This window comes from Stylophora pistillata, chromosome 7 (assembly GCF_964205215.1).
Source record: "Stylophora pistillata chromosome 7, jaStyPist1.2, whole genome shotgun sequence".
Lineage (NCBI taxonomy): Eukaryota > Metazoa > Cnidaria > Anthozoa > Scleractinia > Pocilloporidae > Stylophora > Stylophora pistillata.
Genome location: NC_142525.1, coordinates 8,885,853 through 8,898,359, shown reverse-complemented (window position 1 = coordinate 8,898,359; position 12,507 = coordinate 8,885,853). Strand labels below are relative to the sequence as shown.

General features: G+C 40.5%; 1 protein-coding gene across 2 annotated transcripts; it reads left to right on the top strand.

Annotated features, from left to right (window-relative positions):
* The first annotated feature begins 813 nt into the window (after positions 1–813).
* On the top strand, positions 814–10,841 carry LOC148726510 (protein amalgam-like). 2 transcript variants are annotated; one of them, XM_088729059.1, is made up of 7 exons: positions 814–2,130; positions 5,376–5,779; positions 6,545–6,575; positions 7,347–7,586; positions 7,960–8,232; positions 9,337–9,387; positions 9,694–10,841. In XM_088729059.1, exons 1-7 carry the CDS (start codon positions 2,034–2,036, stop codon positions 9,924–9,926), a joined length of 1,329 nt encoding a protein of 442 aa, XP_088585185.1. In that variant the 5' UTR covers positions 814–2,033; the 3' UTR covers positions 9,927–10,841. The 2 variants fall into 2 exon arrangements, with proteins under 2 accessions (XP_088585185.1, XP_088585186.1); XM_088729060.1 differs by lacking the exon at positions 814–2,130 and adding an exon at positions 3,252–3,361.
* The last annotated feature ends 1,666 nt before the right edge of the window (positions 10,842–12,507 follow it).

Below are 12,507 nucleotides of genomic sequence, written 5' to 3'. Positions count from 1 at the left end.
TAATTGATTAAAGCACCCACACAATTTAGCCTATCACCCCATAGATTTAGCCTATCACCCTCAGCCTATCACCCTCAGCCTTTCAATAGAGCTAAGGCCGATATTGAACCTCTCGTGGTATTAAAGACAGTATAGTTTGCACCGCCGATAACCTAGTTAAGAGACAACTGGGTTTCGGCCTCATTTCTTTGCACAGGCTTGTCAACCAAATTGACAATTAGACCATTGATTGCGTAATTCCATTACTGAAAAACGAGTTTCTTTTGTATGACCTTCATTTTGCAAAAATATGTTGACCGGTTAGGAACCGGTACTGGATAAGGAAAGGGCGAGAAATGTAGAGAAAGTTGAGGTGGGGTGGGGGTCGGGAATGTATGGTGGGAGGGATAGTCGAAAGGAATCAGGATTTAAGATATTCCATGTCTTTAAGAACGTTATGAAAACCGCTTGTCATGATTAAGGATCCAGAAATGTGAAAAATTAGACATTTGGCTGAAATTTTCAAAATGATATATTTATCAAGCTAATTCGTGTGCTGGAAATAAAGAATGATAAAAGTGTTCTCTTACTCCAATTAAAAAACTGGAGAAAAGCTACAATTGAATCTACCGTTAAGATTTCTTCAATTCTCTTTTTGCATGATTATCATCAATTTTGTTTTCAGCCATGAAATCAGGCGGATCCCTAACCATAGTCAAGGACATATCCAGGACGGTCCTGTTGGTCGGAGTGCTAGCGGGGCTCTTGGGTGCTATATTTCTGGGGCTTATTGGAGCGCTCATTATTGTGACCCGGCGTGGCCGTCATTCAGAAAGTGGGGCACTTTGCTTGTTCAAGGCGACTAAAGATTCCTCGTGTGGCTTCAGACTGGGAAGATTAGTGGAGTGCGTTTGTCAATTAGTGATCTCGGAAAGGCTAGAGCTAGAGTGATTGTTTAAAACCGTGAAGCTTACGCACGGGTTTCGTTTTCAACCAGACAGTTATCTTTTTTTTTTTAACTTTTCTCAGAATCATTCATGCATAAGAAAGAGTAGGTTAACGAAGGTTGAGAAAATAAAGTAAATTTCCATAGAAACTGTGGTGCTGCGTCAGTGGGGAGGATTACAAGTCCGAAACGCTTGAAATTTCAGCTTTTGAATCTCTTTACGATGGCCATTTTAAACTACCAACTCAGATGATGAAACAAACATATCTCACAACTATTTTCGAATTCTCACGGAAAGTCTTTCCATTCGTGCATGGTAGTCATTTTGGAGCATGTGTAATTAAGGCATCAGTCGGCCGACGTGGCAAAGCAAAATGTCTAATGGGCAGAACAATAACCAGCTCGAACGATTTAAAACTTTGTACATTTCTTAGTCGTTCTTTGTTAAACAACAACGTGAAATCACCGAAATTTGCGTCGTCTGCGAATGGAAACCAAGACGGAAAATTATTGTAATTTCTATTTGGAACTCAACGCTGCTAATATACGTTATACTGAAGTTCAGGTGTGGCGCCGTAAGAGATGGTAGACATGCAGCCATTTTCGAAACTCTTTTTTTTTTTCATCGACGTCTTCCTTGGCTTTGCCGACCTGACTGCTTTAAGTTCCTTGCTATCGATCGACATGTCGACCGACTATCGATCGAAATATCGGCCGATCGATATTCGGTTGACATGTTGTTTTAACTGGTACACTGTCGATTGCTACTCTCGGTTGGCATTCGGCTGACACCTGGACTGTTGCAGATATCGACAGGTCGACCGATAGTATCGACCGACAGGTGCGTAAGTATAACATGATCCGTCAAATAATCTCTTGAAAGTAGCTAGTGGGATGAGCGGCACGCCTTCTTGTCCAGTTCTAATCGCGTAGAAAGGAAATATCACAAAAACGTCTGTGCAGATTAGACAAAAGAAAGGTCAAAGTGGTTGCTAATATTGGTATCTTTCATTTGAATAAATTAGCATAATTTTGCATCACGAAGCGTCGCTTCCTCGCTTTGATCAGAATTAAGGTCGCGAGAGATCACTGCATACTGAATCTTTCAATGACCTTCATAATGAAAGTTTTTCATGCTCAGCGTATGAAGAATAGTACAGCCTTTCTTTTCCTTTGTGTTCTACTTCTGTTAACGCTTGGAGGAGGTGAGTATCAAACGAAACACCGCAGCTGAAAAAGGTTTTCGTAAGTGACAAGCACTGTGAAATTCTATTGTTTACTGTGTTAGTTCTATTTGGAATTGAAAACGCCCCACCTCAGCGATAAAAAAAGGGACAGAACAATAACCAGCATTTGTGTTTTAAAACTTTGTACAGTTCTTAGCCGTCCACTGCAAAACAACAGCGTGAAATCCCCAAAATTTGCGTCGTCTGCGAAAGGTAACAAGGACGGCAATTTATTTTTATTTCCATTTCGAAATCAATGCTGCTTAGATACGGTAATTTTGGTTTTTTTCAACTGAGTTTATGATGTAGATCTAAAAGAGTTTCAAAGCGTTGAATCTTCGTCAGAGCGATAGTTTTGTTGAATTTGAGGTGTGGCGCAGTAAGAGACAGTAAACACATGCAGCCATTTTCGAAATTCTAGCGGCGTTACCGTCCTAACTGCTTATGGTCCCTATGTTCGCTCATTTAACAACAACGTACAAAAGATGGAAAATACAGGACAACCCCAGTAACTCGAACTACTAAGAGAAACGAAAAATGGTCGAGTTTTCGGGGCTCGAGTTATTTACGTGCATATATTTAAGTTTTCTAAGAGTTTTTCAAAGAACGAATAGTTCAGAGATTTAGATCAATGAATCATGTTTTCATTAATGCTATCGCGACTAAAGATTGGGATGTGTCAATCAGCTATGTGGTAATACGTTGACGCTTACCAATCGACGTTTTCACTTAGACTTTGAGTTATAAGGCAAATTTGAGCTAAGGGAACGTAAAAATCATCAGTTAAATTAGAGTTCGAGTTAGCTGATAGTAAAGTCGACTGGAATCCGAGGGAAATCGGATCTTGTTTGAGTTAGAGGCGGTTTCGATAAAGGCAGGTGTGAGTTTTCGAGTTTCTACCGTGATCAAGTTTCAGCTACAAAAATGACCACTGTCAACAATTTCGATCAATTGCCTTTGTATTTGCGACGAGATGCTGCGATGGCGTCAAGACATTAGCATAGCGGCTGACGAACCTTTGTCTTAAGGTATCCAGTGTCTTTAATTACGATAACCACAAGCAAAATAAATCAACGAGCGAGGCAGAAGCTGTTGGGAAGTATTTCGTTAGTTCAGTTAGTAAAGTAGTCATTTCAGTGCTGATGACTTAGTCATTCGTTTATATTTAGAATGTAGGCACTGTATGAATTCAGGATCCGAAGTTATTCAGGTTTGTGGAGTCGTGATAAGTTTCGAATTACGAATTCCGAGTTACGGTCACTTGAATACCTTTTGTCAGCTGCCCTTGCTTTGGACCCACGCGAAAGTTTTTGTTTTGGCTAACGCAGTACAACGTCGCCTCAGTCGATTAGAAACATTACGTAAATTGTGGTTTATATGTCCCAAGATCAGTCAGCAACCATGCCTACCCATGCTTATCGATATAGTGAATATAAGAGCGAGTACGTTAGAGCTTACTTAGTAGAGAAGAATGTCGCCAATGTGCAGAAGAGTAGAGACAGAATTTCGTAATTGACGCGAGTTTTTAGGAGCCCAAGCCAAAGTCAGCGAGAAGTATTCAGGGAGAATCAAGGCTTGAGGGTTCAAAGCCCCGTCCACACTAATCCGTTTTCAAACGAAAACGAAGCTGTTTTGCTCCGGATACGGCTATCGTCCACACTACAACGCCAAAAACGATCACCGAAAACGGAGCCATTCGAAAACGCTCTCCAGAGTGGAGCGACTTGAAAACGATACTTTTTGAAAACGCTGTTTTTTAGTGTGGACGGAGAAAACGATGCTATCTGAAAACGGTGATGTCATCAAAGTAGACACGACCGAGCGCCAGACCACTCGAGCATGAGTATCCAAAATGACGGACAGACGCTACCATGTGACTTCTCTCTTGATCGGAATGATTTCCAGTCCTTTGATGCTCTTGCAAGCGCATTTAACCATGCTGAGGCACCACTTAGATTTCACAAGAAGGGAACAAGATATTTTAAGGCTTCTGGCCTTGCCAGCTTCGGGAAAGTAACAGGCGGACGTGGGTTCAAATCCCGCTCAGGGCAAATTTTCTTTTCAAACATTTATTCTATTTAAGTATGATTACTTGGGGTGTACAGGGTCAGGGTTTTCCTCGTATACAGAATATATATATTAGGACCTTAAACTGGCCGCCGTAAAGAGTAAAAGAGCTGACGTTTCGAGCCTTAGCCCTTCGTCAGAGCGAATGGAGGAAGTGTGGGCTGCGCGTGGGTTTATATGCAGAAAGTGGACCTACGCTATTGCTGGGAACATGGTGACGAGAAAAACACGAATAAATTAGTAGAATGAAAAGCGTTCGTAGATACCTATGGGGTTAAGAGTGCCGATTTGAAAGATGAACTTTTCTTCAAGAGTTTTGCGACTTTCCGAGCGACCTAAATGTAAGGAAAGACCGCAGATTACCATATCCTGCTTAGAATGATTAGGTAGATTAAAATGTCTAACGACTGGTTTTGATGCGTCCTTGTCATTCCTTTCTACATCGCGAAGGTGTTCTCGGAATCGGTCACCTAGTCGTCTTCCTGTTTCACCGATGTATATCTTTTTGCAATAAGAGCAAGTATGCAATAGATGACGTTGGCGGAGGTGCACGTGAAGTGATCTGTAATCTTAATAGATCGTTTGGGTCCAGATATTTTCTCAGCGTTTTGATGGAAAGGACAAGTTTTGCATCGTGTGCGAGCGCATTCAAAAGTGCCGGGTTGGTCATAAGTTTGGAATGAACTTCCGACCAAAATATGGCCTATGTTTTGTCACGTTTGAATGAAATGAGTGGGGTTGCGAAAAGATAATACCAGTTCCTGGATCGTTTTGAAGTAATTAAAGTTTTTAAGAATAATGTATTTAACTGAGTGGTTGTGAGGGTGAAATGTGAGAGTGAATCAGAATGCGGTCGGAATTTTCCTTCTGTGACGTTTGTAGTGCTGCCTGTCGATCAATAAGTTGGGCGCGGGGGTGAAACGCTTGATATACAGAAACAGGCTCACCACGTTTTTCGAAAAAAACATTTACAGAACCTCTTTAACATTAACTTTAACATTAACTATTAAGTCTTAACTTTCACCATTTAACATTCTTTTTCATTTCATTTCTCAGATTTTGCTGTACGCTTTTTTTCCCAATCGAAGTGAAATATCTGCAAAGCATAAAATTCTCACCTTGTTTTTCTGTTTTTGTCTTTTTTTTCCCTCCTTTAGTGGTGAATAAAGCAAGTGGCTTACAAATGATTACTCAACCGAATAAAACGATAGTGTCCTTCGTTGGATCTAATCAAACATTTGTTTGGAATTTTATTCTCACTGAGAAGGATAAAGCAAAGGAAGTGAAAATTACCTTTGCGCACTGGAGCAATGAATACGACATGATAGAAGGCGATCACTTGCTAACGTTTGTTCGAAAATCAACGAGGAGTGAAACAGTATCTAAAGGAAATCTCTCGATCGCAAGGCGTTTACACTGGGTGGGAGACTTGACACGCGGCCTCGTGGCTTTCCAGTTAACTAACGTTCAAGCAAAAGATGCTTCTGATTATGGGATTAGAATCCGAGTGGATGGTTTTCCACCAGAAACTGACGAGAGTGGGTTCATACTTTCTGTGCAGGCGAGAATATTTTATGCTTTCAAAATCAGAGACCGGTCATTATTTATCGCCAAAGGGAAGAAGGTAGGGGAAATTTGCGGGAAATCACGTGGATCTCAGGGGAACAGCAGGGGGGGGAGGGTCGGTCGCCGCAAACAGAGTTTACAAGGGAGATTATAACAAATTGACAGCCAATCAGGGATTAGGGGTTCTTTAGAATACCATAGAGCTTTATAAGGGAATCAGGTAAATTTGATTGTGACACATCAAAAATTCTCGGGCCACTTTCCCCCCTTCCCGCCCCCAGCCCTTCCTCGGCGATTCATAATGATTGGTTACTAAGTTGAGTATGTTTTGCACGAAAACTTTTCCTCTACGTCACATCATTAAGGAAAACCTCCTTCGAACGAACTGAAAAATTTGTCCAGACAGCAGAAATAAACAAAAAGAAAAGCAAAAAGTAAATTAAAAGATAACAAACGAACGAACGAAGTAAACGTACAGAAGTCTGAAATGTTAGACCTGTGTATGCACTTTGCCTCTTTTAGAAGTTGAGTATCAATGCGCCAGGATCAAACAATCACTGATGTAGTATGAATAATGGGGAAATCATAAAATGTCTGGATAAATTATGTTCTTAAAATTTCCAAATACTACGTGAAGTATCTAAATCTGCTAACACATTTTTCTTTCTACATTTATGTTACCCATACGTAGGTTTCTCTATGGGTAATCTAGTTGTGGAATTGTTGTATAATAAACAAAGAACTGTCTTCATCTTTGCAGGATCCCCCTCCGATACCGACGGGGCCGTTAGGTAAGTGACTTCTTGAGCATTAAACACAAAGTGATTGAGGTCATATCACGAAAAAAAAATTATCACGAAAGCCTCGAAGTGATCTTGTTTTCATGTGCACAGTGAAGGATTAAGTAGCATGGAATTAAAAATTCCACAATGGTTTAGCATGGTCTGTACCCATATCGACAACGATATTCGGCGTCACAGTGATCAAAATGTTGTGGACTCATGAGGTGCAGTCGAGTGAAACCGCAACAAATTTTTCCCTCTGTGATGACGAATATCGTCGTCGATAAGAGTACAGAACACGCTAGACAACTGTCGATTTGTATTTTACCAGATTAGCGATGCCATATAAAACGATTCTTTCAGTGCGAGACATGTTGCGTGATACGTCGACGCCAGCAGTGTTGTCTGAACTCTTATTGACAACGGCGAATTGGCCAATCAGATTGCGACATTACTGTCAATTGTGCTAGAATTTTGTATACATCACTCCCAGAGTTCTGCGGGGGCACTAAAATTATTTTGTTTTGGTGATGTTTACGAATCACGCAACAGTTTTCACCGAAAAAGGAAGACTTCTCGAAGTCTAGCAGAGTGCATGCATCTTCTGCTCTGTAATTGGCATCAGTCTCAATGAATGTGACGATATGATTTGATATGATACAATAAGAATTATGATACGACGCGAGCTGACGTTATGTGACGTGATGTGATGGTATGTGATGTGATGTGATGGTATGTGATGTAATATGAGCTGATTGGCAAAATCCCCCATTTGTGTAGAAGTACAAGACCTTACTATCGAGGTAAAGGAAGGAGATGACCTGAACATCACATGTCGCACCACAATGGACAAACGTTCTTCGCTGTTATGGCTGAAAGATAATAAACTTGTCAACAGTGGAGGAGACAAGACTCTCTTTCTCAGAAATGTAAGCCGATCCCAAGCAGGAGAGTACATTTGTGTGTCGTTGTCACGAAATGGAAATCACAGTTCACCAGTTACTGCCATTGATGTGTTATGTGAGTATAACTTCAAAGTAGTAAAAATCTTTAAGTCTGCGAAACATTGAGGGATTTTTAATCGAGTAACATATCAAGTATTTTCCATACTGTTGATTCCCTCTTCAGTCAATTAGAACCGAGAAAACTTGAGTTATAAGGTTAAAAGAAGGCATTTAAGATAACTCCACTATCTTTGTATTGCACATCTTAACAATTAGAGAAAAAATCTATCAAGCCACCTGTTTAAAAAAATTATATTAGGACTTACTCCATGGATCCATGAAAAGCGGCTCAGATCCATTCTCCTTTTTTCAAAAAAAGTAAAAACATTATAGCCTCTAAATCATTGGAAACGAGTGTTTCTAACGGATAGAATACAATTTACTTTTAGACCCTCCAAGAATACAAACCCATGATAAGGAAGTATCGGTGGAGTTACTGAGAGGACATTCCTTGAAGCTTAATTGTATAGCTTCTGGAAATCCTTCTCCTGTGATACGTTGGCACAAGCAGGGAAAAGAGAGAAGAGAAACGAATAAAAATTCCCGGAACTCAAGCTCTTTGGTAGTCACTCCCGTAAATGACAAAGACTTTACGAGTTACGCATGCGTAGCAACGAATGAGATAGGATTGGATATTGTGATATTCACATTGATGGAAAAAGGTTAGTAAAACTTTAGCCACTATTCTTGCTTGATTTTCCAATTTTGGATATTGGAAGGCAGCAATCACTGAGAAAAACGAACGAACTGAGTACTGTCTGAATGACTGGCTGAATGAATAACCTACTAACTGACTGACTCGGTGACTGAATAACTGATTAACTGACTAACTGACTGACTGACTGACTGACCGACTGACTGAATTCTGAATGACTGACTGAATGAATTCTGACTGACTGACTGATTGACTGACCGAATTCTGATTGACTCACTGACTGAATTCTGACTGACTGACTGACTGCTTACTGACCGACTGACTGAAATCTGACTGACTCACTGACTGACTGGCTTCTGACTGACTTCTGACTGACTCACTGACTGACTGACAGACTAACTGACTGAATTCTGACAGACTGACTGACTCCCTGACCAATCCACCAGCCCACTAGAGGACGAACGATTCAGAAATAAATTAATCAAGCGAATGAATTACTCACTATTAGGTTGGATAAATGGATTGATGAATAAACTAGTGACCGAAGGATAGTGTTAACAGCAACCCAAGTTTTTTTCATCAAAATGTTACCTGAGCAATTCCACGAAAGATCAGTTTTACCGTAGTTTTTTATTTATTTATTTATTTATTTATTCTTTTGATCGAAGGAGGTATCGTTGCTGAGTGGCGCGTGCGTTGAATTCATGCTCTGAATGTCCAACGTTCGAGCCTCGTTCTGACTAAATGGGGGATTTTTTTTCTGATAGAGCTAATTACATCTCTTTAACCCCGTTTGCCACCAGGCAGCTTGTTAGCCTCCTGCCAGTGAGGATGTTCTCGATGCGTATGGTAATTTAGGCGGAATTCCTCTAAATGGAGCAGCAATTTAGCATTTGTATCACCACTATATTTCTTTTGATGTTAGGCATGAACATTGGAGAGAAAAATTTCCTGAGGAAAAAAACTGGTGGATATAGATGTCCATGTAGTAAATGATGAGGATCTTTTAGTGCGCAGAAAATAAATACAAAGTGATGTTGCGCTAGTTTCCAGTAATTTGATCTATTTTACGTCCATTTTGAATTGCATCCCATTTCATTCATTTTCTTAGCTGACGAGCCAGCAAGCGAATCAATGTCTACAACAGGAACTCAATATCCAGGTACAAACCATCTCATGATAAAGCTGTTGTTTTCATCGACGAAGCTGGCCTGGGTTGATCTATTGTTGCTGTGCGGAAGAGAAATGTGCTCAATCTTATTTAGTTACCTAATCAGCCGTTTATAAAATCATGAAAATGCTGAGAATTATTCGTATATCCTGAACTTATAACTTTGTGTACTCCACTGTTGAAAGAAAGGTACTTTTTTGTTCAAGAAAAATTTTTTAGCAAACTTGGTAAGAGAAAATCCCACTCTGTCTCTTTATAACTCTCTATAAATTCGAACGATTCTATTTTTTTCCTTAGGTCAAACAAGGATGAATGCCCCCCACCACAGAAGCTTAAGGATGTACATATACGTCAGTGGTGCAGTTGCTGTGTTCGCTGTTAGTTTGGTAGTGACGTTGGTTTGTTGGCGAAAACAACGGAGAAACCGAACAAATTGCTGTACACTTGGCAAAGAACGAGGCGGGGCTCAAAGAATTCCTTTAGGTCCACAAAACGAGGACATTGAAACAGCAGCAAGTTTGCAGGCCTAGAGATGAACTCAGAAGTGCGTCTGCAACCTAGCCATAAAACCTTTTTCTAACTTCTCTGCCGTTTCATGTGGCGATCTGATGATATTTATGTGGTCTGAGTATACTTTTCGTGTATTTTAACCAGCCTTGGTTGCATTTTGGCCCTTATCGAACTCATTATATAGTTTTGCTTCATTAAATGACTCGATAGCGTTCCTGAACTGGGGCATTATAATCAATTCATTCATGAAAAAAAAGAAAATGAAGACGGAAATTCATTAATGTGCAATTAATAGCAGGTAGCCTCGAGCTATCCAAACCATAAAGCTTTAAACTAAGTCTACTTTCTTTATTGCGGGTATGTATTCTGTATTAAGTTCTCACTCTAGGGTGGGGGGGGGGGGTGGGTTGATAGAGTTTTCGTGCCTCATGAATAATCGGCACGCGAGTTGAATGAAAACAGGAACATGTCCAACTAGTTGGTAAATTGCACGTGAAGCGTGACTCGACTAATAAAATTTCCGTTTCCCGGGAGTTATCATTGTTAAGGCTGTTGCACCCGTTTTGGATAATTGATTAAAGCAGCCACACAACTCAGCCTATCACCCCATAGAAGACAATTAATTTGTTAGTCACAAGGCACGCCTTTTAAATTAAATTTTCTCTTATTATGATGAAAAACTACGGGAACAAGAAGAAAGTAAGTAAAAGAATTAACAATGCTGTAGAAAACTAGAGAACTGGCTAAAAACGAAGGTATAAAGGGAAAATATTAAGTAGTATAGTAAATGATGTATTTTAAATTATATTGGCTGGGAGGCTGGCAGAAACGACAAAACTTTTGCAAGTAGCCTCCCAGGGGGCCGAAACTAAAAATTGCAAATTACTTATTGAATTATGCAATAAATGGCTTGAACCCGGGGGTAACATGTGAAAGTGTAGTCTGATCGTCCGGGTGAGTGTAGTCCTGAGAAGGACTGTTGTCGGTGGTAGTGTCTGACGTTTTGACAACCTGTGCGGAAGTCATCATCAGAGTCAAGTGAATGATTGTTATCAGTAGAATGTTCTTATTCCCGTTCGTGTGAAATGATCGGTTGGTTTTGCCGTGATGTTATCGGCTGTAAGACTCAAGTGACGTAAGTCGGTCGTGATTGGTCTGTTTCGAACTGTCGGTAAAGTTAGGTCGTTCTTTTTTGGTCGTTTATGATGTTTATGTCGTGAATGAGTCGTTTGTATGGAGCGGGTAGTTGTTGACATCTGTTTGGGGGAGTCTGTTCTAAGTTAGTAAACCAGCTTTCCAGAGTCAGTCGTTGAAAATAGTCATTGCTGTAGGTTAGGCATTGCGCAGAGTCCCAGTCAATGTTATGGTTGGTAAGTCGATGGTGTTAGCAATGTGATTGCTGACATTACCTTTCCTCGTCGCCCGTCTGTGTTTAGTCAGTGTTGTTGTGAGGTTTTTGCCAGTCTCACCGATGTAGGAGGCTTGGCAGTCGGAACAATTGATCTTACAAATCGTTCCCTGTCTGTTCCTCGGTTCGTCTTTGTCTTTAACGTTGGTTAGTAACTGGCGTAGTGTGTTGATGGGTTTGTGGGCGACGCGGATATTGAAGGGTAGTAAGATGCGCGAGATGTTTTCAGACATGCCTTTTATGTACGGTATGGTTGCTGTAGTCGTAGGGGGTTACGGTGTCGTTTGTTTCGGTATTGGTAGTGGGTCGGTGGGTGTTTTGTCGGATGAAGTCGTTGTTGTAGTTGTTCTTCGTAAAAACACGGCGAAGGTATTTGTCCTCGTCGGATATGCTGTCTGTCGAGTCGCATGCTAGTTGTGCACGTCGTGTTAGAGTTCTGATAGTTGTGGCTTTGTGTGATGTAGGGTTGTAGGATGACTCGTCTAGTAATATGTGGGTGTGTGTCGGTTTCCTGTAAACTGTCGTCCGTAATGAGTTGTCGTTGTGGCTTATCAGGCAGTCTAGAAAATGAAGTTTTCCATTTTCTTCGACTTCTCTGGTAAACTGTATGTCAGTGTTTTGTTCGTTAAGGTGGTAGTGGAATGTGTCAAATTCGTCGTGTCGAACGGCGGTGAATGTGTCGTCAACTTAATGTAACCAAAGCGGTATCGTTTGTCGGCAAGTCGAAATTAAAGGGCGCAATCCTCGATGTTCTGCATCACAATTTCTGCTATAACAACAGAGACTGGAGACCCCATGGCAGTGCCGTGTAACTGTTTGTAGTGTTTACTGTTGTACTGAAAGTAAGTAGACGTTAGGCAAATGTTTAGCAAGTCCATGATGTCGTCTGTCGGTAGCGGTAGTGGGTCGGTAGATTGTCGGATTGCAGTCTCAGTGCATTGTAATGCCAACTGAAGTGGAATACTTGTGAACAGTGATTTCACATCAAATGACACTACATACATACAGACATACATACATTAGATACAATAAAGTATATGAAGTTCATATATTTTGTACTGCGGTATTAGATACGTATGATGCACGATCCTCGCAGTAGATAGCGAAAATCAGACCTGAAAAAAATCATTATATAGTTTTTACTATAGTTTTTTACTACTAGTTTTTATATAGTTTTAATCATTATACCGCAG